The following is a 26,297-nucleotide window of genomic DNA, read 5'->3' as shown; positions in this document are numbered from 1 at the left end:
TTCAGCTGCTTCATTTTTCCCCCTCTTTTTTGAGATTTTAGAAAACCATAAAATATCTATTAAACAACAAAAACAGTAATCAAGATCTTCAATTGACATTGACAAATGTCAATTGAAGGTGGATTTCAGGACTAAGGGCCTTGCTCAGGGACCCACAGTGGCAGTCTGTGGGATTCAAACCAGGAAACTTGGAGCCTTCCCAGAATGCTCATCTGCTCTAAACATTATAGATAAACACTCCCCCAGAAATGGCATAACAAGAAAACATGAACATTTTTATAATAGTGGCATGGAATCTGCCTATAAAAACAGGACTGCAAAAAATGGATTTAATGAATTATCATTCATGTCATTTTTTATTTTGCTTTTTAATTAAAATATATATTTATTACCCACCTGGCTCTTTTTTTGGTGATCTTCTGGCTGCAGAGTTGACTTCACTGACTAAAGAAACATCATCTGAACAACAGAAAACACAAATCAGTCAGTTGAGATAGATAGATAGATAGATAGATAGATAGATAGATAGATAGATAGATAGACTTACCTTCAGCCCTCTGTCTTATGAACTTCACAATAGTGTATGTAACATCAGCTTCTGCCATCCTGCCTCTGTGATTCGGAAATAGAAGTACAGCTCAGATGTTACCGTCTGCTTTTAACGGCTTTCTGAAGACAGAGAGTATTTACAGATTAGACAGGAAGTCCAAAATTATACTGTTTGCAATGCACTGACATGGACCAACCTATTTTAATCCATGTGTGAGCAAGAAGATGATCCTAACAGGAAGGCAGTGGGAGCTTCTGATATGGGCTTTGAAGGCAGTTACCCAGGCCAGCATTAGAAAGAGACAACATTAAAATATAGCTTATCTGATAGTTGTGCCGTGATCAAGTTTTTCCTTTCCTTTATGCATAAGCAGTGGATGGATGGATGGATGGATGGATGGATGGATGGATGGATGGATGGATGGATGGATGGATGATGTCTGTGAATTTTGTGTAAAGGAAGTTACAGTTTAGACCTGTCATTTGTAGCCACACAAGTGGTCATAATGAACTCTTCGTTAATAGTTTATTACATTAGTAATGCCGTTAACTCTTTAGTTTTTCTTTACCATAGAAACTGCTCCTGGATCAGTGCTTCTGTGCTCTTTGTGATCGTACACACGGACTCCTTAAAGCAGTCAGATGACGAGTTGTGAACTGATGCTATATAAATAAAACTGAACTGAATTAGATTTTTAAACTCACTTGAGGCCTTATTTATTTTGAATTGTATATAAAATAAAATGAAAGATAAAGTGTCAAAGACTGAAGAGCTTTAAATAAGAAGGCAATGAGGAAGCAGGCAGTAAATTACACCTTTAACAAGACGTCTCTTCAACAAGAATAAGAAACAAGAAGGTGCTAATCATCATTCTGAGGACTTTAACTAAAACAGAGTAAAGACTTATTATAATATCCACCTTCCAGCAGACGCTCTACATGAAGGTTAAATGCTTTCAGTGTTTCTTTAACTTTTGCTCAGATGGATCAGAACCTCCTAAATGTCTCTTTGTTTGTCGTAGAGTTGTCCTCAGTGTGACGCTGTCCTCATGATGAGACCACAGAGCTGTGAAGAAGGTAAGAAGATGAATGTGGTGATAAATCAGCAGGAAGGTGCAGAAGAAGCTGCAGTCAGAGCTTAGAGGTCATCATCAGACAAACAGACTGAACACAAACTGGACCGGCAGGACTGATGTCTCCATGAAAACACAACATGATCACCAACATGAAGCAACTCTGTTCATAAAAGGAGAAATTCAATAAAAATACATCAGTGACTCACATAGAGGAAGCTGTTAGGGTCGTCGATTCAGAGTCAATGTCAGGTTCAGATGTTGTGAATCTGACCAGATGTTCTGATGGGGTTCTCCTCTAAATGCTCCTCAGGTGGAGCTGCTGCCTCTCACCATGAAAACCCATCCAGAACCTCCAATCAGCCCCAGAAAGTCCTGCTGGTTCTGGGCTCTCTGCTGGCTGCTGCTCTCATCGTCCTCTACAGACTCTGTGAGTTCATCCGTATTCGTGGCTTTAAACCACTTCCTGTTTGGTGACTGTCGTTTAGAAATGATGTTGGTGAATTTATATCTGCTAAACCTTTTTTCAGCTCTGGTTCTGTTAGTGACCCGGGAAGCTGTCCGAACCCTGAAAGAGGAGAATGAAGGTCTGAGGAAACGTCTCCTGGGTGAAACTCTCAGTGTTTGAAAGTGTCCACAAGGTTCAGACTGAGTCTCATTCAGGGCTGTCAGCTTACTTTGTTACATTTAAATTTAATTTACTCGTTTCCCGCATCAAAGAAAGGAGGTTCAATAAATGAGGGAAGTTCTTTCTTGTGATTATCCTTCGTTGTGCTTAATTTCTGATCACCCAGAGAGTTTTATGATTTATCTTTTGATGTTCAGAAATAAAACAAAGTTATTAACTGAGACGGAGATATTCAGGATCTTTGTCCCATTTCTGTCCTCTAATGATGTTAAAGAGACGTTGATGGATGGACTGACAGAAACAGGAAGTTAGATTGTAGCTGAATGACAGCAGACGCCTCCTGCTGCCTCAGAATCATCAGATTTCTTCCACCTGATTCAGCTTTTGTTCTGATCTGTTTAAAGATGAGACATGTCTGAAGTGTGGAGCAGGCTGGGAGCTACATGGAGGAAAGTGTTATAATTTCAGCACCATGAAGTCCTCCTGGAATGAGAGCAGATGTTCCTGCAAAGATCTGGGAGGAGACCTGGTGAAGATAGACAGCAGAGAGGAGCAGGTATGAAACTCTGCTGCAGGTTCATGTTCTCACAGATTTCATCACATCATCATGTTTCTTCTTCTCAGCATGGAAAAGTTTCACATTTTCATCAACTTCTCCTGTTCAGATGTTCCTCGAGATCAGACTGAGAGACATTATGGTGGACAATCACGACAGGTTCTGGATTGGACTGACGGACTCAGAGGAAGAAGACAGATGGTTGTGGGTGGACGGATCACCACTGGACACAAGGTTTGGCTGATGAAACAATGTCTGTTTAAAGAATTTAACTTTCAGGCATTTATCTGCTGTTTTCTTTCTACTCTTCCTCAAGTTTGTCTTTTTGGTCTGATAATCAGCCTGACAACAAGAGTCTTGATGGTGCTGCTGAAGCCGACTGTGTGAGGATGGGGAAGATAGGAGAAGCTGACTTTCTAAAGTCCTGGTTTGATACATCCTGTAATTATCCTCAGAAAAGTATCTGTGAGAAAGCAGCAGAAACTCGACAGTGCTCATGTGTTTATGGGTGAAGTTCCATTGGTCTGGAAAACTGAGCCCAGGATCAAGAAGCTGCAGAAATGCTGGTTTTATAAAGAGAAATGTTACAAAAAATAAAAATTAACTTCCAAACATGTTAAAATAATCATTAATTGTTCCTCCTAAATATTTTTTTGTCTGTTTATTTTTATATTAAGCTGATTATATATTTAACCATTTCTGTATTCAGTAAATATTTGCAGCAGCTGTAGCTCAGCAGATAAAGTGTTTCTCACAGTGGAAGGCTCAACCTGAGGACAAAAATAAAGACAAAATGTCCAGAAACAGGCAGGTGTCAAAGTAAATCAGGACAGAATTAAACACTGAATGAAACATCTAAGAAGTGATGGACATGACCCAAAAAGGTCCAACCGAAACCCTCTGAGATGATGTTCTGAACGGGTTAATTACCAACAAGCTGCAGGTGAACTGATCAGAAACTGAAACCAGGTGAAAGCAGAATCAGGAAATGAAGAAACAAGAATCCAGATTTAAACCGTCAGGCTGATGCTCCTGATTCTGCTCAGTCTGTCTTAAAATGCTGTTTACAGCTGTCAGCAGCAGCATTATCTGCTATTATGTGGCTCTCACTGGAGTAATCTTTTAAAGCAGGTAGGAAAGTTTCTAGAAAGATAATTCTGTCTTGTTTGCAGAGACAAGAAGTTTTCAGTTTGATGTGCAGCGTTGGATGGCAGCTCTTGAAAAGCTCCGCAGGTCCCAAACCCTAAATGCCTCCACTGACCAATAGTAAACAGGAAGCTGTGCATCAAATAGATCTGTTACTTCCTCAGTCCTACTTCCTCTTATGTTTTTTTTTATTTTAGATTTCAAATGCTTTTTCACCTTAAAGTTGTTCTAAAAAAAATCCTGTTTTTCAAGAACCAGTACTTTCTTTTTAGTTGAAAATTATGTATCCTTAGCGATATTGTTTTTATGTGTTTCCGTTTCTTCCTGTTTAAGAGCTTTTTTGTTGAATTCCATTTGCAGTTGTAACTTGGAAAATCCCGGCTTCCCATCAGAAAAATCAACTGTAACGGTCGCTATAACAGGAAGCTGTGATAAAACATGTTTAGCAGGAAGCCTGATGCAGCTTAAGCGAAAATTCAGACTGAAGAAACTCTATTGCCTACCTCCATCAATCAGGGACTCATCCGCCTCCGACACAAGCCAATCAGCTTTGAACTGCTCCTCCTCGAAGCCAATCAGCATCCTGGGTTCATCTTAAAAAGAACTCCACATCCTCGTCTCGGCCTTCTCCTCAGCGAGCAAGCGGTGGCTGCGCCGTGTCCGGTTTGGACTCTGTTGACCAGTTTCAAGAGACAATAACTTATCCTGAAATCCTCCTGCCATAGGAATACCGTCCAGCTGCACATCTTCCTTTCCGACCTCTGTTTTCGTCAGCTCCGATTCCTGGCGCAAAGAACTTGCAAGCGACGCAGACGCGTCCCAACTCTGCCTAAGTTCCGGTCAGCTGCCTTGAAGCGATCAAGGGACGCTTCAAGGCAGCAAAGGGTAAAAACATCGTTTTCCTGGCAGGCAAAGCCTCCAGTGGTTAGTTTAGTCTTTAAAGACTATTTTCCCTCCTGACATCTGCTGTGTTAAACAGTTTTAAACACACTTTTCTTCACGTGCTGCAGCTGCATCCTTGGAGTAAACTCCAGCAAACTGGCCGGACAGCAGCCGCCTGGTGGAGGCCGTCTGCAGCCAGCTGTGTCGCCTACACCCACAGCGACACGTGTCGGGGGGGATCATGAGGAGCCGGTGGTCCCTCATCCACAGCGACCACGTGTTGATACGGCAGACGGTGCTGGGAGCCCGAGGCTGATGGCTCAGACCTCCATCCAGCTGTCTGAGATCAACCAGAGGACCATCTCCCAGTGGTGAGAGCTCTAACAGACCTGGAGTCTTTTCACTCACTGAACATGTGCTCAGAGGTCAAAGGTCAGATATCAGGCTGTCTGTGTGTCGTCTGCAGGTTCAACAGTCATCAGAAGCAGTGGGAGAGGTCTGTGATGGAGCAGGGAGTCGCCATCGTTCCTGCTCCATCTGTGGCAGACCGAGCCCTGCTTCCTGCCAAGGAGCTGTCCGTGGTGCTGGTGGGGCAAGGACGGCCCTTTCAGTACCACCTCCCCGAGGAGCAGCCTGGGCCGTCCACCAGGAGTCTCCCTCCAACAGCTTCTCCTCCTCCTCTTCCTCCTCCACCTCATGGTCCTCCTTGGGCTCCTCAGCCTCCTTCAGCTCCTCCTCCTCTACCTCCAAATCAGGCTGTGCCGCCCACTCTTGCTGCCACCTCCTCTGCTCAGTTGCCTCCTCCTCCAGTTGTGCCCAGGACAACGGCGTACAGCGGCGGAGGCTGCTGCAGCTGGTGTGATGGCACCACCTAGGTAACAGTACAAAATATACATGTGCAGCAAGTGTGGGCAGCCAAAAAGACTGGATACTGGACACACCAGGATCAGCGGTGTGTCCTACTGCGCCACAGTTGGGGGTAAGAGTGTGGAGGAATGGAGGAAGGACTTTAAAAAGAATATTATTATTATTATTATTATTATTATTATTATTATTATTATTATTATTATGAATATAATAATTAATAATTATTATAATTACTATCATCATGAATATGATTATTATTATTATTATTATTATTATTATTATTATTATTAATAATATAATAATAATATTAATAATAATATGCTAATGCCTGTTATGGCAAAAAAGAATATTGTTATGAATGTAATCATAAAGATCTGTTGAATAGGACAAGATGTTATCCCATTAAATACCTAAGGCACCGACGAGACACTGTGGCCATCAAGTGGGTGATGGCATCCCTTGGGTTCTCAAGTGGGCGTCCTCCTTCTTGGGTGTTTCGCTGATAGGCCCACGACACCTCCAGAGGGTTCAGCAGTGAATCCCAGCGTCCCAGGTTCACTCCCATCAACCATCACACACTTGAGCCCCAGGCCAGGTCCTTCCTCTTGGTCCACAGCCACTGGCTCCCCTTTTCAGCGGCCTTGGAGAGGTCCTTGATTGCCTGCCTGTGGGCCTTCCCTCGCACCCCCATCTCCCTGAGTAGCCTAGATGTTGAGCTGGCTATGAATCCCCTGCAGCCTACTTCCACCGGGCGTACATTCACGTTCCATCCTTGTTGTTGGGCTTCTGCTGCAAGATTGGTGTATCTCAGCTTCTTCCGCTCAAAGGCTTCCTCTATGGCACCCTCCCAGGGTACCGTGAGCTCAATGATGTACACCAGCTCGACTGAGGAAGACCACAGAACGCAGGTTGGTGGATGCAATTTCCGGTGGGAAGCACAGCTTTTTGTCCAGGTCTGCCAGCATTTTCCAGTCCTGTGCTCTGCCCAGCTGCCCAATGTCAGCCCTACTGGTGATGGTGAAGCTGGCTTGACCCTCTGGAACAAAAAGTGTTGGCTGCCGGTGGGATGGAGGCGGGGGGAGCGCATTTGCACACATCCGCTGGCATTCCAGCACTGCTGCAAGACTTCTGAGCACCTGGCTGTGTCGCCAGGTGTAGCGACCTTGGGTAAGGCTGGTCTTGCATCCCACTAAGATGTGCTTTAGTGTTGCTGGGCTTGGGCACAAGGAGCATGTGGGGTTGTCGCCATACCATTGGCGTTTGCAGGTGACGGTAAAACATCATAAGCAGCTCTGATGGTAAAGCTTGCCCTGAATGCCTCCATCTCCCATAGATCTTTCCAGGAGAGCTTTCTTTTCTCAACTCCTTCCCATGCCATCCACTGGCCTTGCTTCACCTGTGCCACGGCTTGTGTGCGCCTTGCTGCCTCCTCTTCCCGCCGTACCTCTTGGACCACCAGCTTGCGCTTCTAAACTGGATTGGCCTTGCTCCAAGTTGGTCTGCGAGTGCCAAGGTGAAGACCACTCCTCCCCTTCTGAACATGTCCCACGATGTCCCGGTGTCGGAGTGCTGCCTTTGCCTGCTCTGTAGCAGCTAGCGGGGTCCACTTCCTCCCAGTGGCCAAGATGGTTGCTGCTTGGGACACAAGTGGGTCCCTGGAGTCTTGGAGCGTCATTTTCAGTCTAACCGTGGCACACTTGTACTCCTCTGCCAGGCTAGTGATGGAAAGTTCCAGCATTCCTCTGCCATAAATTAAATATAATAATTATGAATATAATTATTATGATGACTAGCATTGAAAATATAATGATTATTATCATTATAATAATGGCTGCTGTGACAATCATAACTAATTTGTTAAATAAATACATTAAATTTATTCAGTCCTCTTGTCTTTTTTGTGTTAAATTTTTTGGTAATACTATTAGAAATGAGGTTTTTGAGGTTATGCTATTATAGGTGTAGCACCCCACTGCTCTGTCCGCTAGTAACTGGGACAAGAACTTAAACTCACTGGTGGGGTGGCTATTTGGGTTCGTTAAGTTCTGGTAGTTACCACGCAGGTTTACCAATTTTGAGTAATTCCTTACTGGTTCAATTACCCTACACTCCTTTTATGTAATATAAATAACTCCAGACAACCAGCTACCGGAACAGTTTCTTTTAATAGGAACTTTGGAAAAATAAAACCTTAGCTCCTCAACTCCCCAAAAGAATCAAAACTTAAACATAGAGCAAGGTCATTACTGTTTCCCTGAACAAAATAAAGCCGATAAGGCACTTTTTCTTTTCAATACCTTATGTTCCACTCACTTCCCCTTTGTGTTTTTTTTTAAAAAAAAAAAACTTACTTTTTAACAGTTGTGTTACTTTAACCAGAATTCCGTTTTTTTTTTTTTTACCAATAGAACTCCATACATTTATCCAACATTTACAGTTCTAAAACACAATATCACACATGGGCCCATACTCTCACACACACACTCTGTCCATTACCGGTTCAAGTTTTTCGTTGCAGGCCTGATGAAGCTAGGATGTGACGTAGCTCAGACAATCCTCTTCTCCCCGGTTAAACAACAAACCGAATCAAACCTGCTCGCTCAGCCGACGTCCTCCTCGTCAAGGATGCTTCGCGAGTCCAATTTTCTTTCAGAACTCCGCCACCCTATTCGCAGGATTACTCCCCCGTCGCACTGAAATCCTGGCCGCCACGGTCCTCTCGCCACTTCAAATCAGCCGCAGTTCTCCGTCGATCAGCCGCAGTTTTCCTCCGAGGGTTTTTTTTTTTTCTGCTTAATACTTGAGCAGATATCCCATACACCGTGTGCAGGAATACTTGTTCACAACACGTCCGAAAAAATCCAGTTCCGTCTCCCACCTCAACTTCTGCAAACTTTTTCAGCGATCTCCATTAACCTCTCTCTTCTTCTCTCTCCCGCGTCCTTCGTTCTTCTTCTCCCCATCATCCCCTTGTCCCGTTTTTTTTTTTTTCTCTGTTGAGTTCACTTGTCCCTCGTTAACCTAAGTTACTTTCATAGATAGGATACTCAATACAGTCTTTACACAAATTAGATTCTTAATCAAACAACAATACACTCATGTAAATACACAAGTTATCTACAGAAAAGTTTTAACTGTTTTTTCTTATCATTTCTCATGTTACTACAGTAACATCTTCCCTTATGTAGATAATCCCTTGGATTAAAAATATATAAAAACAATCAGACACATTGCTCACTTATCCCTTTTTTCTTTCTTGCATAACCAACCTTGTAAATATTTTGTAAATATTAAAGGCCTTAAGTGCGCGGTTTTTAACCAGGGGCTACACCCTCCCCCTTCTAAATCGTTTGATGTCCCCATCAAACATCAAAGTTACATAACCCAAACAATAGTAGGGAACTGTGGCAAGCTAGAACTAACACAGTTAGGACACAGTGCCATAGCGTGACACCATACAGTAGAACAAGAAGGATGTCTTGGTACCTTAAAGGTTCCACTTCCAAGTAGTACTCCACAACTAACAACACTTAGTGGCTGGTCTGATGGCTGTCCTAGTTCATCATAGCTTAATCTTATGACGGGTTTCCTCACTCGCCTACAGCGTTCTGTAATGGTCTGTTCTCCCTCACCTACTACCTCATCACTTTCCTTCTCTCCCCCTTCTAAATCTAGATCAGAGCAGAGCAGTGAGTCTGGCATGTTAGGTGAGTTGGGACTTAATCCAGCATCATCAATAGTCCTGTGGGGCGATGTAATCGGAACTTCACTTGTGACTGTGGAGGGTTCTTTAGCTCTCATGTCTGATTGCCTCAAAAGTTCTTTCAGGTTGACTTGTAGTGGGACTGCCGTGTTCACCTCTTCTTTACACCAATGTAATAACTGAGCCATCCTGTCTTGTCACCAAATCAAAACACAACTAATCACCAAAGAAAATTTGTCTTCACTGTGCTTAGCAAAAAATATAAAACTTTAGAAACTTTTTGTTAATCTTTACAATTCACCTGAAGTCTAACTGACCATGGAAGTTTTTTATTTTTTCATGGGGAAATGGCCTACTTTTAATCTAGAAACTAGTTGTCTGGGTATAATACTGTTTTTATGCAACTAAAATCAAATATATCCCAGCGGTGCCTCCATTTATTTATGTAGCACCCCACTGCTCTGTCCGCTAGTAACTGGGACAAGAACTTAAACTCACTGGTGGGGTGGCTATTTGGGTTCGTTAAGTTCTGGTAGTTACCACGCAGGTTTACCAATTTTGAGTAATTCCTTACTGGTTCAATTACCCTACACTCCTTTTATGTAATATAAATAACTCCAGACAACCAGCTACCGGAACAGTTTCTTTTAATAGGAACTTTGGAAAAATAAAACCTTAGCTCCTCAACTCCCCAAAAGAATCAAAACTTAAACATAGAGCAAGGTCATTACTGTTTCCCTGAACAAAATAAAGCCGATAAGGCACTTTTTCTTTTCAATACCTTATGTTCCACTCACTTCCCCTTTGTGTTTTTTTAAAAAAAAAAAAAACTTACTTTTTAACAGTTGTGTTACTTTAACCAGAATTCCGGTTTTTTTGTTTTTTTTACCAATAGAACTCCATACATTTATCCAACATTTACAGTTCTAAAACACAATATCACACATGGGCCCATACTCTCACACACACACTCTGTCCATTACCGGTTCAAGTTTTTCGTTGCAGGCCTGATGAAGCTAGGATGTGACGTAGCTCAGACAATCCTCTTCTCCCCGGTTAAACAACAAACCGAATCAAACCTGCTCGCTCAGCCGACGTCCTCCTCGTCAAGGATGCTTCGCGAGTCCAATTTTCTTTCAGAACTCCGCCACCCTATTCGCAGGATTACTCCCCCGTCGCACTGAAATCCTGGCCGCCACGGTCCTCTCGCCACTTCAAATCAGCCGCAGTTCTCCGTCGATCAGCCGCAGTTTTCCTCCGAGGGTTTTTTTTTTTTCTGCTTAATACTTGAGCAGATATCCCATACACCGTGTGCAGGAATACTTGTTCACAACACGTCCGAAAAAATCCAGTTCCGTCTCCCACCTCAACTTCTGCAAACTTTATCAGCGATCTCCATTAACCTCTCTCTTCTTCTCTCTCCCGCGTCCTTCGTTCTTCTTCTCCCCATCATCCCCACAGACATGAATACGTAGACGCCGCGTCCTCGGGTGAGAGGCGTGCCGACAGAGCGGCCATCTTAGGTCAGACCTAGCTGCGCTCAGAGAGAATACAAGTCAATTCAGAAAAATGTACTTTATGTTTTCAGACACTCTGAATGCGGTGAATTCTCACCCGATTTCCAGATAAATCAACTGACTGAAACGTCACCCCTTTAGGTGCTACATGGGACCAATTGATTGAATTAAATTATTGTCTAACTTAATATATAATTTCGATTTTGTATTGAAAGTAAGCAAACTTCCAGAGCTACGTCCCAGGAAGCCTGACTTTTACTCCGCTTATGGGTGCGCAAATAAAAGGATAGGCCTACTAGAAACCAGATCCTGGGGAATTACTTTCCATAAGTAAGATTTTATAATAGATATTCCTCATGCTTTACAGTTACAGTTTTTCTGGCATAAACACAATATGTGCTAATGGGTAGCAGGGATGGAAGCAGAGAAAAGTACATTAAACACCAAAAACAAACAAAATGGTCCTAAATTACTGGATAGACATGATTTGTGGTGGGGGGGATATTATACAGTTTTTGCTATGATTTTGTAATGTATTTGATTCTTAGATGCGTAAGGTTTTTTGTTGATTTATTTCCCCCCAGATTGCGGTTTGTAATATATAATTTTTAAATGCTGTTATGAGCACCTCTGCTCTCACTTGTCTGTATATAGTTTTGCTCCTATGTAGATCAGTGCTGTTGTCTGTAGATCGGTGTCTGTGTACATAGCCTATACATACAGTATATATATATATATATATATATATATATATATATATATATATATATATATATATATATATATATAGGAAGAAAGAGAGAGAAATTTATGTGTGTATAAATTGTGTGTGTATATTGGATTAATATATAACTGCAAAATATGTAAGTGCATGTACATTTTTCATCCAGTTTGACTTCAATTTAAATAGTTTTGGTTCTGAATAAATATATGTAATCTGTCTGAAATGTCACGAGCGTTGTGAACATATGATTAAAATGAGATCTGAGCTGCCTCCTATTCATTTTGACAGCAGATGTCTGATCTGTGGTCTGACCCAAGATGGCCGCCATGTAGGCACGTCGGCCCAGCGGCCGGCAGCGTACAATGGGGCGTCTACGTATATGATGTCTATGATCATCCCCTTGTCCCGTTTTTTTTTTTTCTCTGTTGAGTTCACTTGTCCCTCGTTAACCTAAGTTACTTTCATAGATAGGATACTCAATACAGTCTTTACACAAATTAGATTCTTAATCAAACAACAATACACTCATGTAAATACACAAGTTATCTACAGAAAAGTTTTAACTGTTTTTTCTTATCATTTCTCATGTTACTACAGTAACATCTTCCCTTATGTAGATAATCCCTTGGATTAAAAATATATAAAAACAATCAGACACATTGCTCACTTATCCCTTTTTTCTTTCTTGCATAACCAACCTTGTAAATATTTTGTAAATATTAAAGGCCTTAAGTGCGCGGTTTTTAACCAGGGGCTACATAGGTTTTGAGATTATACAATTAGAAAGTCGTGCATGTTTCAGCAGCAAATGTCCAAGTTTTAACGCTCAATGATTGACAGAATATCCAGAAACAAAGTCGCAGTGCTGTCGGATTGCCACCAGAGGTCGCCGTGGATGCGCAAAGGCACCTGCTCACCCCCTCCCCTTCGACAGAAAAGAATGGCCTCCATCCTCAATCTTCTAGCACAGGTGATGCTGCGTGGGGGGGCAAATCAAAATCCCCCCAAGAGGCTCAGGCCGGCACTGCGACTGTGGCAAATAAGGCGTTAATAATCTCAGAGAAGAAAGATTCCCTTGCATTTTTCAGCTTTAAGTTAAATCTGTAAAGTGTCTCTTTATAGATGTCACAGTGAACCTGGAGTCTAGTCTCTCTTTCTTTTCCACACTCCCTTTTTTCACTTCTAACTGCTGGAGCGTCTCTCCACAGAGATTTTTTCTTCTGCTCATTAAGGTGAAGCACAGTTACACTTACAGGAAATTCATTTTACTTTAGTCAAGTTTTTAGTTTGAGCTCAACTTCCTGAAGGCAAAATGTTATCCTTGAATGCTAGTAGAGACATAAAGGTCACCTAAAGCTTCTCCTTGTGGGAATTATTTAATCATTTCCACAGTAGGGCAGACTGTTGAGATAAAAAGTCAGAAGAAGCTGATGTCATTCCTTTTCTCTGTGAGCTACTAATTCGCAGCTAAAACACCACTTTTAGAGTTTTAATAAACATCTAAAACCAATTCTCGAGGTCAAAGAGACTCATTATTATTATTATTATATGGGATGACCACTGTGCCAGAGTTTAAGAAGTCGTCATGTAACTGGTGGGTTTCCAGTTCGATTCCCCGTAGTGTCCCTGAGCAGGACACTTCACCTGCATTGCCTGCTGGCGGTGGTCAGAGGGTCTGGTGGTGCTGATGTATGGCATCCTCACCTCTGTCAGTCTGCCTCAGGGATGCTGTAGCTACAAACACAGCTCACCATCGTCAGGGTGTGAATGACTGTAGTATGAAAAGTTTTGGAGTCGTTGGAATTGATAAAGCGCTACACAACTAGGTACATGCCATTTACCATTATTAAACCAAATATCTATCAAAATATGCTTGAATGTCTATGAACCAGTTAGACATATTTTCAAATAAAAATAAATGCTCACTGGTGTTTGTAAGTGACCTTGGCACTGATTTATATACATATTTTCATTTTTATTTTTTATTTTGTGTTGTTTGGGGGAGTTTTTTAATTTAAGAATATCTTTGTCATGTGAGTCCTGGCCAAGAGGCAGAAAAAAGTACACAATGGTTGCAATTATTATACAATTAAAATGTCTTACAAATTAAGAAAACCAGTCACAATTTAAAGAAGTCATCTTCAGTGCGTTCAGTCTGGACTTAAAACTATTTAATAAAATAAGTTCAGTTAATTTCCCATCTTTTTGCAGCATGTTCCATGTAGACAGAGCTGAATTGACAAAAGCCTTTTTTCTCAGTTCTGTGTGAGGAAATGGAGCAGAGAGCAACAAATGATAATTTAAGCGCAAAGACTTTCCAGTTTCAGGACTCATCAAACATCAAACCTCTACAGACACACCGATATGAAAACATCAGGCTTCCTGCTGTCTTGTTCCTGTGTTCCTAAATGTTTAGAAGTAAAAATGTGTTCAATCTACAACCTGCAACATCAGGTGAAAAGGATAATTATATCACTTACTGTGAATCCAGCTCAACGACTTAATTAGACCAGGACAGCAGAAAAAAAATAAAAGTAAAAACAATTTTTTTTAGGAATCCTTACATATAACTTACAGCTGAAAAATGCCAGGAAAGCTTTTGTTTTGTTCATAGTACCTTTTATAAATGTCATGTAAAGCTGTACATTTCACATGGAAACACTACGTTTAATTTGTTCGGATATGAGTTGAAGTTGTTACACGTAACATTGATTTTAGTCACTCTCCTACAACTGTGTGTGTAAAATAACATGTTTTATCTCAGCTGTTGTTGAAGTAACATATTTATTTGATGCACAGCTTCCTGTGTTTACTATTGGTCAGTGGAGGCATTTAGGGTTTGGGACCTGCGGAGCTTTTCAAGAGCTGACATTCAACGCTGTACATCAAACTGAAAACTTCTTGTCTCTGCAAACAAGACAGAATTATCTTTCTAGAAACTTTCCTACCTGCTTTAAAAGATTACTCCAGTGAGAGCCACATAATAGCAGATAATGCTGCTGCTGACAGCTGTAAACAGCATTTTAAGACAGACTGAGCAGAATCAGGAGCATCAGCCTGACGGTTTAAATCTGGATTCTTGTTTCTTCATTTCCTGATTCTGCTTTCACCTGGTTTCAGTTTCTGATCAGTTCACCTGCAGCTTGTTGGTAATTAACCCGTTCAGAACATCATCTCAGAGGGTTTCGGTTGGTTGTCCATCACTTCATTTATGTTTTATCCAGTGTTTATTTCTGTCCTGATTTACTTTGACACCTGCCTGCTTCTGGACATTTTGTCTCTATTTTTGTCCTCAGGTTGAGCTTTTCACTGTGAGAAACACTTTATCTGCTGAGCTACAGCTGCTGCAAATATTTACTCAATACAGAAATGGTTAAATATATAATGAGCTTAATATAAAAATAAATAGACAAAAATGATTTAGAAGGAAAATTTAATGATTATATTAACATGTTTTGAAGTTAATTACTAATATTTGTGACATTTTACTTTATAAACCAGCATTTCTGCAGCTTCTTGATCCTGGGCTCAGTTTTCCAGACCAACAGAACTTCACCCATAAACACATGAGCACTGTCGAGTTTCTGCTGCTTTCTCACAGATATTTTTCTGAGGATAATTACAGGATATATCAAACCAGGACTTCAGAAAGTCAGATCCTACTTTCTTCCCCATCCTCACACAGTCGGCTTCAGCAGCTTCATCTTTACTCTGGTTGTCAGGCTGATTACCAGCCCAAAAAGTCAAACTTGGGGAAGAGCAGAAAGAAAACAGCATAAATGCCTGAAAGTTAAATTCTATAAACAGACATTGTTTCATCAGCCAAACCTTTCATTCAGTGGTGATCCATCTACCCACAACCATCTGCCTTCTTTCTCTGAGTCCGTCAGTCCGATCCAGAACATGTCCTTTAAATCATCCTCCATAAAGTTGCTCAGTCTTCCAAACAGGAACATCTGAACAGGAGAAGATGATGAAAATGATTCTGAGAGACGTTTCTGTGCTGACATGAAGAAACATGATGATGTGATGAAATCTGTGAGAACATGAACCTGCAGCAGAGTTTCATACCTGCTCCTCTCTGCTGTCTATCTTCACCAGGTCTCCTCCCAGATCTTTGCAGGAATCTCTGCTCTCATTCCAGGAGGACTTCCTGGTGCTGAACTTATAACACTTTCCTCCATGCAGCTCCCAGCCTGCTTCACACTTCTGACACGTCTCATCTTTAAACAGATCAGAACAAAAACTTCCAGAAGAAGAAATCTCTATAGATGTTTGTGTGATTTGGAGGCAGCAGGAAGTGCTGTGTCTGTCCTGCAGTTACATTCTAACTTCCTGTTTCTGTCAGTCCATCAATGTCTCTTTAATATCATTTGAGGACAGAGGTGAGACAAAGATTAAATTCTGAACTTGATATTTACTTTTTTCCTGTAGTTGTGAGAAATTTCTCTATCTCATCAGTCTCGATTTACAAGCATACTAAACAAGTAAGAAAACAAGAAACGATAGTCTGCTTGCAGCTGAAAATGTCATGAATCAGAAACAGAAGACCCTGAATTCAGCCAGACAAGCAAAAGGTTGTAATGAAAAGGTGATTTATTAACAAAGCAAAAAACCAAAAGAGGGCACTAAGCCAAAAAGCAAAGAGGCAGTGTCCAAAAAACTAAAACAGTCCACAGCCAACAACCTAAAACAAACTGGTCAGAAGTCAGGCTGGTCTAATAACAAAAAGAGCAGAACAGGTCAAATAATCCAGGTAAAAACTAACAGAATCAGGTTGGGTACAGGCAGACAGGCAAAACATAAAAACTGGCAGGATCTGACTTACCCCAGGCAGGGAAAAACACACACACAATGATCGGGCAGAGTGCAAGGAACAGAGGCAGGCATAAGTAGGGGAGTGAGCAGGTGAAAGGAATCAAACTAATTACCAGACTAAGTGGAGCTGATCAGGGAAGTGGCTGGAGGTGGAACTGAACTGACTGAATAACTACCATGTGAAAACAGGTTAAACTAAAACAGTTCAAGAACCAATCTGAAACACAAAATAAATTACAAGACCCAACCTAAGATGGAACTCAAACCAAGACTGAAACAGGACGCAAGCTAAAATAGAAAACAATAACCTAAAAACAGAAATTAAAACTAAGGCAGGAACTCAAACTATGACAGAAAAACCAATAATCTAACATATTATATAATAGTTGGAACCCAGAGTAACATCAGTAATTTATCAGAATTAAACTGGAGAAGGTAGGAAACAATTCAGGTTTAAGCGAAATAAACTCATAAATAAATTCATCTACCAGCTCTAAACAGAATATTATAGAAACTTGCAACTCAGCTGAGAGATATTTCCTGAGCTTCATCCTCCTCTTCCTCAGGTTGGGGACTTTAACTGGTCTTCAGTTTGATTAAACCAGTATTTACTACGTGGGGGATTTTTTAAAGTAAAACTGCTAGGTTAACGCATTTCTCTATTTTTTGAAATTTGTATCTCTAACTTAAAAATAGTATATAATACAATATTATAAATAAAATACACAAACTCACTGACTGCCAGGGCGATGATGACAGCTACCAAGATAGCGATGAGAACCAGTAGGACCACTCGCTCTGAGGTGACCTTTGACCTCGTGCTCTGTCCAGCTTGTTGAACATCCGCTGCACACTTTGCACAGACTGACATGGGAAACAGAGAAACTTCTTTCAATACTAAATCAAATAACTGCTCACTGGTCAGATATTTCAGTCTGATTAATGCAATGATTTGCTTCTCACTCCCTAACAGGGATGATCTGACCCAAGCCCAGCGACCTGCTGATAGTTGGCTTTACCAAATTCACTCACATCCAACCCTCAGAGGATAAGACTAGGCCGTTTTACAAACTTAGGTAACATGTATGTAAAAGTTGTAAATAGTGACATAGTCTTCCCTCCTTATCTAAACTTGTTAAATTGGTTCTAATAAACTAAATGAACATTTACACTGTAATCACCTATTTGAAATCAGGTTTCAGAGCTCATCATAGCACTGAAACAGCATAGTTGAAAGTCACTAATGATATTTTCATGACCCCAGGTAATGCCATTTTCTGAGGCTATGAGAGGACAACATTGGGCCGTCAAGGCCTGCAAGACCTTCTCTGCAGCCCTAAAAAAAATATATGAATCACAGACTGATGTTAATTATATTTTGATCATGAATACTCAATAAATAATTTCTATTGGTCTGTCCACTTCTGTCCATAGCCCCTCCCCTGGTTTCTGCTTCAATACGTGCATTTAGATAATAAACCATTCTACCAATTACATTTCAGCCATTATTTGTAGCCATGATCAAAGATATCTGCCTGGTCATGCTCAAAGGCTTTGTCCCCTCTACTGCCCCTCTTTCATCTGGGGAGCCACAAGGTTCCATTTTAAGATGAACGCAACCAAGCAATGCAAGCAATGATGACCTGAAGAACTTCAAACACTTCAATGATGCTTTTCAACCACAGGAACACTTCATGCAGCTCACTGACAGGATGAGGAAGACTGATGTGGCGGTGAAGAGAGGCTATGCAGAGGTCTGGCTGCAGGAGACAGACCATAAAGGTGGAGATAACACAGGCGCTGTGCATCCCTGAGATGGTTCTATCTTTTTTATAGCCTCAATATCACTTTATGCAACAGATCTAACAAGTTAGAAAAGCAAATAGCACAAAAAGTAACATCAGGATCATCACACGGAGCGGAACAGACAACTGGACCGTTAACACTGCGGTTGCTTCTGATGACGAAAATCTTTAAATATACATTACATCTGCTAAGGAGCCTCGTCATGTGCTGTTCTTGAAAAACAAGTCGGCTGTTAATAAGACTGATCGTGTCTGAATAAGGTGTTAATCACTGGTATGTTTCTTTTTCAGCTGCTTCATTTTTTTCCTCTTTTTTTGAGATTTTACAAAACCATAAAATATCTATTAAACAACAAAAACAGTAATTAAGATCTTCAATTGACATTGACAAATCGCCAAAAACTGTGCAGATGATGGTGGATTTCAGCGCTAAGGGCCTTGCTCAGGGACCCACAGTGGCAGTCAGTGGGATTCAAACCAGGAAACTTGGAGCCTTCCCAGGATGCTCCTCTGCTCTAAACATTATAGATAAACACTCCCCCAGAAATGGCATAACAAGAAAACATGAACATTTTTATAATAGTGGCATGGAATCTGCCTATAAAAACAGGACTGCAAAAAATGGATTTAATGAATTATCATTCATGTCATTTTTTATTTTGCTTTTTAATTAAAAAAATATATATTACCCACCTGGCTCTTTTTTTGGTGATCTTCTGGCTGCAGAGTTGACTTCACTGACTAAAGAAACATCATCTGAACAACAGAAAACACAAATCAGTCAGTTGAGATAGATAGATAGATAGATAGATAGATAGATAGATAGATAGATAGATAGATAGATAGATAGATAGATAGATAGATAGATAGATAGATAGATAGATAGATAGATAGATAGATAGATAGATAGACTCACCTTCAGCCCTCTGTCTTATGAACTTCACATCAGCGTATGTAACATCAGATTCTGCCATCCTGCCTCTGTGATTCGGAAACAGAAGTACAGCTCAGATGTTACCGTCTGCTTTTAACGGCTTTCTGAAGACAGAGAGTATTTACAGATTAGACAGGAAGTCCAAAATTATACTGTTTGCAATGCACTGACATGGACCAACCTATTTTAATCCATGTGTGAGCAAGAAGATGATCCTAACAGGAAGGCAGTGGGAGCTTCTGATATGGGCTTTGAAGGCAGTTACCCAGGCCAACATTACAAAGAGACAACATTAAAATATAGCTTATCTGATAATTGTGCCGTGATCAAGTTTTTCCTTTCCTTTATGCATAAGCAGTGGATGGATGGATGGATGGATGGATGGATGGATGGATGGATGGATGGATGGATGGATGGATGGATGATGTCTATGAATTTTTAGAAAGGAAGTTACAGTTTAGACCTGTCATTTGTAGCCTCGTGTGGTCATAATGAACTCTTCGTTAATAGTTTATTACATTAGTAATGCCATTAACTCTTTAGTTTTTCTTTACCAGAGAAACTGCTCCTGGATCAGTGCTTCTGTGCTCTTTGTGATCGTACACACTGACTCCTTAAAGCAGTCAAATGATGTGTTGTAAACTGATGCTATATAAATAAAACTGAACTGAATTTTTAAACTGACTTGAGGCCTTATTTATTGTGAATTGTATATAAAATAAAATGAAAGATAAAGTGTCAAAGACTGAAGAGCTTTAAATAAGAAGGCAATGAGGAAGCAGGCAGTAAATTACACCTTTAACAAGACGTCTCTTCAACAACAAGAAGAAACAAGAAGGTGCTAATCATCATTCTGAGGACTTTAACTAAAACAGAATAAAGACTTATTATAATATCCACCTTCCAGCAGACGCTCTACATGAAGGTTAAATGCTTTCAGTGTTTACTTTAACTTTTGCTCAGATGGACCAGAACCTCCTAAATGTCTCTTTGTTTATCGTGGAGTTGTCCTCAGTGTGACGTTGTCCTCATGATGAGACCACAGAGCTGTGAAGAAGGTAGAAGATGAATGTGGTGGTAAATCAGCAGGAAGGTGCAGAAGAAGCTTCAGTCAGAGCTGAGAGGTCATCATCAGACAAACAGACTGAACACAAACCGGACCGGCAGGACTGATGTCTCCATGAAAACACAACATGATCACCAACATGAAGCAACTCTGTTCATAAAAGGAGAAACTAAATAAAAATACATCAGTGACTCACATAGAGGAAGCTGTTAGTGTCATCGATTCAGAGTCAATGTCAGGTTCAGATGTTGTGAATCTGACCAGATGTTCTGATGGGGTTCTCCTCTAAATGCTCCTCAGGTAGAGCTGCTGCCTCTCACCATGAAAACCCATCCAGAACCTCCAATCAGCCACAGAAAGTCCTGCTGGTTCTGGGCTCTCTGCTGGCTGCTGCTCTCATCGTCCTCTACAGACTCTGTGAGTTCATCCCTATTCGTGGCTTTAAACCACTTCCTGTTTGGTGACTGTCGTTTAGAAATGATGTTGGTGAATTTATATCTGCTAAACCTTTTTTCAGCTCTGGTCCTGTTAGTGACCCGGGATGCTGTCCGAACCCTGAAAGAGGAGAATGAAGGTCTGAGGAAACGTCTCCTGGGTGAGACTCTCAGTGTTTGAAAGTGTCCACAAGGTTCAGACTGAGTCTCATTCAGGGCTGTCAGCTTACTTTGTTACATTTAAATTTAATTTACTTGTTTCCCGCATCAAAGAAAGGAGGTGCAATAAATGAGGGAAGTCTTTTCATGTGATTATCCTTCGTTGTGCTTAATTTCTGATCACCCACAGAGTTTTATGATTTATCTTTTGATGTTCAGAAATAAAACAAAGTTATTAACTGAGACAGAGATATTCAGGATCTTTGTCCCATTTCTGTCCCCTAATGATGTTAAAGAGACGTTGATGGATGGACTGACAGAAACAGGAAGTTAGATTGTAACTGCAGGACAGAAGACGCCTCCTGCTGCCTCCAAATCATCAGATTTCTTTCACCTGATTCAGTTTTTGTTCTGATCTGTTTAAAGATGAGACGTGTCTGAAGTGTGGAGCAGGCTGGGAGCTACACGGAGGAAACTGTTATAAGTTCAGCACCATGAAGTCCTCCTGGAATGAGAGCAGATGTTCCTGCACAGATCTGGGAGGAGACCTGGTGAAGATAGACAGCAGAGAGGAGCAGGTATGAAACTCTGCTGCAGGTTCATGTTCTCACAGATTTCATCACATCATCATTTTTCTTCATCTCAGCACGGAAAAGTTTCACATTTTCATCAACTTCTCCTGTTCAGATGTTCCTCGAGATCAGACTGAGAGACATTATGGTGGACAATCACGACAGGTTCTGGATTGGACTGACGGACTCAGAGGAAGAAGGCAGATGGTTGTGGGTGGACGGGTCACCACTGAACTCAAGGTTTGGCTGATGAAACAATGTCTGTTTAAAGAATTTAACTTTCAGGCATTTATCTGCTGTTTTCTTTCTGCTCTTCCTCAAGTTGGTCTTTTTGGGCTGATAATCAGCCTGACAACAAGAGTAAAGATGGTGCTGCTGAAGCCGACTGTGTGAGGATGGGGAAGAAAGTAGGAGCTGGCTTTCTGAAGTCCTGGTTTGATACATCCTGTAATTATCCTCAGAAAAGTATCTGTGAGAAAGCAGCAGAAACTGGACAGTGCTCATGTGTTTATGGGTGAAGTTCTGTTGGTCTGGAAAATTGAGCCCAGGATCAAGAAGCTGCGGAAATGCTGGTTTTATAACGAACAATGTCACAAATATTAAAAATTAACTTCCAAACATGTTAAAATAATCATAAAATTTTCCTCCTAAATCATTTTTGTCTATTTATTTTTATATTAAGCTCATTATATATTGAACCATTTCTGTATTCAGTAAATATTTGTAGCAGCTGTAGCTCAGCAGATAAAGTGTTTCTCACAGTGAAAGGCTCAACCTGAGGACAAAAATAGAGACAAAATGTCCAGAAACAGGCAGGTGTCAAAGTAAATCAAGGCAGAAATAAACACTGGATAAAACATTTAAGAAGTGATTGATATGAGCCGAAAAGGTCCAACCAAAACCCTCTGAGATGATGTTCTGAACGGGTTAATTACCAACAAGCTGCAGGTGAACTGATCAGAAACTGAAACCAGGTGAAAGCAGATTCAGGAAATGAAGAAACAAGAATCCAGATTTAAACCGTCAGGCTGATGCTCCTGATTCTGCTCAGTCTGTCTTGAAATGCTGTTTACAGCTGCCAGCAGCAGCATTATCTGCTATTATGTGGCTCTCACTGGAGTAATCTTTTAAAGCAGGTAGGAAAGTTTCTAGAAAGATAATTCTGTCTTGTTTGCAGAGACAAGAAGTTTTCAGTTTGATGTGCAGCGTTGAAAAGCTCCGCAGGTCCAAAACCCTAAATGCCTCCACTGACCAATAGTAAACAGGAAGTTGTGCATCAAATAGATCTGTTACTTTTTCACTCCTACTTCCTCTCATGTTTTTGTTTTTTTAGATTTCAAATGCTTGTGTGTTTCACCTTAAAGTTGTTCTAAAAAAAAATCCTGTTTTTCAAGAACCAGTAATTTTTTTTAGTTGAAAATTATGTATCCTTAGCCATATTGTTTTTATGTGTTTCCGTTTATTCCTGTTTAAGAGCTTTTTTTGTTGAATTCCATTTGCAGTCGTAATTCAAAAAATCCCGGCTTCCCATCAGAAAAATCAACTGTAATGGTCGCTATAACAGGAAGCTGTGATGAAACATGTTTAGCAGGAAACCTGATGTTTTCATTTACGTGTGTCTGTAGAGGTTTGATGTTTGATGAGTCCTGAAACTGGAAAGTCTTTGCGCTTAAATGATTGTTTGTTGCTCTCTGCTCCATTTCCTCACACGGAACTGGGAAAAAGGGCTTTTGTCAATTCAGCTCTGTCTACATGGAGCATGTTGCAAAAAGATGGGAAATGAACTGAACTTATTTTATTGAGTAGTTTTAAGTCCAGACAGAACACACTGAAGATGACTTCTATAAATTTATGGTGGGTTTCTTAATTTGTATGGCATTTTAATTGTATAATCTAATTGCAATCATTATGTACTTTTTTCTGTCTCTTGGCCGGACTCGCATGAAAAAGATGTTCTTTAAACTAAAAAACCTCACCAAAACAAAAATAAAATAAAACTATGTATATAAATTAGTGCTAAGGTTATTTACAAACACCAGTGAGAATTTATTGTAAATGCAGAAGCCATTCCCAAAACTTCCTGATGATAAATGGCTTTTTTTTATTAAAATGTAATTTTTCTAATATTAAGTAGAGAGATATGTGGATGCTATAAACAGGGTCCAAGTTTTTGTGACTTAATCTGTCCAAAATTGTCCTGATGGTCAGCCAGGATAACCTTCATGTCCTGAAGCTGGCCCAGGCCTTGGTGGAGGTCAGGAGGCTGAGCGGCTCAGTGAGTCCAGGATGGACCGTCTCATCTGTCTCTGGCAGTGCCTGTCAGAGCGAGACAATCAGAGACTGCTCTACCCTTCCAAGTATCAGGAGAGGCAGATCAAGGGGCGCTTCAAGGCAGCAAAGGGTAAAAACATTGTTTTCCTGGCAGGCAAAGCCTCCCGCGGTTAGTTTAGTCTTTAAAAACTATTTTCCCTCCTGACATCTGCTGTGTTAAACAGTTTTAAACACACTTTTCTTCACGTGCTGCAGCTGCATACTTGGAGGGAACTCCAGCAAACTGGCCGGACAGCAGCCGCCTGGTGGAGGCCGTCTGCAGCCAGCTCTGTGGCCTGCTTCCTGCAGCGACGAGTGTCGGGGGGGGGGGGGGGGGGGGTCATGAGGAGCCGGTGGTCCCTCATCCACAGCGACTACGTGTCGATACGGCAGACGGTGCTGGGAGCCCGAGGCTCATGGCTCAGACCTCCATCCAGCTGTCTGAGATCAACCAGAGGACCATCTCCCAGTGGTGAGAGCTGTAACAGACCTGGAGTCTTTTTACTCACTGAACGTGTGCTCAGAGGTCAAAGGGCAGATATCAGGCTGTCTGTGTGTCGTCTGCAGGTTCAACAGTCATCAGCAGCAGTGGGAGAGGTCTGTGCTGGAGCAGGGAGTCGCCATCGTTCCTGCTCCATCTGTGGCAGACCGAGCCCTGCTTCCTGCCAAGGAGCTGTCCGTGGTGCTGGTGGGGCAAGGACGGCCCTTTCAGTACCACCTCCCCGAGGAGCAGCCTGGGCCGTCCACCAGGAGTCTCCCTCCAACAGCTTCTCCTCCTCTTCCTCCTCCTCCTCATGGTCCTCCTCAGGCTCCTCAGCCTCCTTCAGCTCCTCCTCCTCTACCTCCAAATCAGGCTGTGCTGCCCACGCTTGCTGCCACCTCCTCTGCTCAGTTGCCTCCTCCTCCAGTTGTGCCCAGGACAACGGCGTACGGCGGCGGAGGCTGCTGCAGCTGGTGTGATGGCACCACCTAGGTAACAGTACAAAATATACATGTGCAGCAAGTGTGGGCAGCCAAAAAGACTGGACACTGGACACACCAGGATCAGCGGTGTGTCCTACTGCGCCACAGTTGGGGGTAAGAGTGTGGAGGAATGGAGGAAGGACTTTAAAAAAGAATATTATTATTATTATTATTATTATTATTATTATTATTATTATTATTATTATTATTATTATTATTATTATTATGAATATAATAATTAATAATTATTATAATTACTATCATCATGATTTATTATTATAATTATTATTATTATTATTATGAATATAATAATTAATAATTATTATAATTACTATCATCATGAATATGATTATTATTATTATTATTATTAATAATAATAATAGTAATAATAATAATAATAATAACAATAATAATAATAATAATAATAATAATAATAATAATAATAATAATAATAATAATAATAATCATATGCTAATGCCTGTTATGGCAAAAAATAATATTGTTATGAATGTAATCATAAAGATCTGTTGAATAGGACAAGATGTTATCCCAATAGATACCTAAGGCACCGACGAGACACTGTGGCCATCAAGTGGGTGATGGCATCCCTTGGGTTCTCAAGTGGACGCCCTCCTTCTTGTGTGTTTCGCTGATAGGCCCACGACACCTCCAGAGGGTTCAGCAGTGAATCCCAGCGTCCCAGGTTCACTCCCATCAACCATCACACACTTGAGCCCCAGGCCAGGTCCTTCCTCTTGGTCCACAGCCACTGGCTCCCCTTTTCAGCGGCCTTGGAGAGGTCCTTGATTGCCTGCCTGTGGGCCTTCCCTCACACCCCCATCTCCCTGAGTAGCCTAGATGTTGAGCTGGCTATGAATCCCCTGCAGCCTACTTCTACCGGGCGTACATTCACGTTCCATCCTTGTTGTTGGGCTTCTGCTGCAAGATTGGTGTATCTCAGCTTCTTCCGCTCAAAGGCTTCCTCTATGGCACCCTCCCAGGGTACCGTGAGCTCAATGATGTACACCAGCTCGAGTGAGGAAGACCACAGAATGAGGTCTGGACGCAGGTTGGTGGATGCAATTTCCGGTGGGAAGCACAGCTTTTTGTCCAGGTCTGCCAGCATTTTCCAGTCCTGTGCTCTGCCCAGCTGCCCAATGTCAGCCCTACTGGTGATTGTGAAGCTGGCTTGACCCTCTCAAACAAAAAGTGTTGGCTGCCGGTGGGATGGAGGCGGGGGGAGCGCATTTGCACACATCCGCTGGCATTCCAGCACTGCTGCAAGACTTCTGAGCACCTGGCTGTGTCGCCAGGTGTAGCGACCTTGGGTAAGGCTGGTCTTGCATCCCACTAAGATGTGCTTTAGTGCTGCTGGGCTTGGGCACAAGGAGCATGTGGGGTCGTCGCCATACCATTGGCTTAGGTTTGCAGGTGACGGTAAAACATCATAAGCAGCTCTGATGGTAAAGCTTGCCCTGAATGCCTCCATCTGCCATAGATCTTTCCAGGAGAGCTTTCTTTTCTCAACTCCTTCCCATGCCATCCACTGCCCTTGCTTCGCCTGTGCCACGGCTTGTGTGCGCCTTGCTGC

General features: G+C 41.5%; 1 protein-coding gene across 1 annotated transcript; it reads right to left on the bottom strand.

Annotated features, from left to right (window-relative positions):
* Nucleotides 1-6,272: 6,272 nt before the first annotated feature.
* LOC105921263 (C-type lectin domain family 4 member A-like) lies at nt 6,273-19,543 on the bottom strand. The gene is made up of 7 exons (XM_036144825.1): nt 19,185-19,543; nt 18,962-19,024; nt 17,199-17,327; nt 15,717-15,868; nt 15,474-15,601; nt 7,146-7,336; nt 6,273-6,586 (listed from the first exon to the last, which is right to left on the bottom strand). The coding sequence occupies exons 1-7, from the start codon at nt 19,240-19,242 to the stop codon at nt 6,273-6,275; spliced, it is 1,035 nt and encodes a 344-aa protein (XP_036000718.1). The 5' UTR covers nt 19,243-19,543.
* Nucleotides 19,544-26,297: the final 6,754 nt, after the last annotated feature.

This window comes from Fundulus heteroclitus, chromosome 13 (genome assembly GCF_011125445.2).
Source record: "Fundulus heteroclitus isolate FHET01 chromosome 13, MU-UCD_Fhet_4.1, whole genome shotgun sequence".
NCBI classification, from domain to species: domain Eukaryota; kingdom Metazoa; phylum Chordata; class Actinopteri; order Cyprinodontiformes; family Fundulidae; genus Fundulus; species Fundulus heteroclitus.
This window is presented reverse-complemented; position numbering and strand designations above follow the sequence as displayed.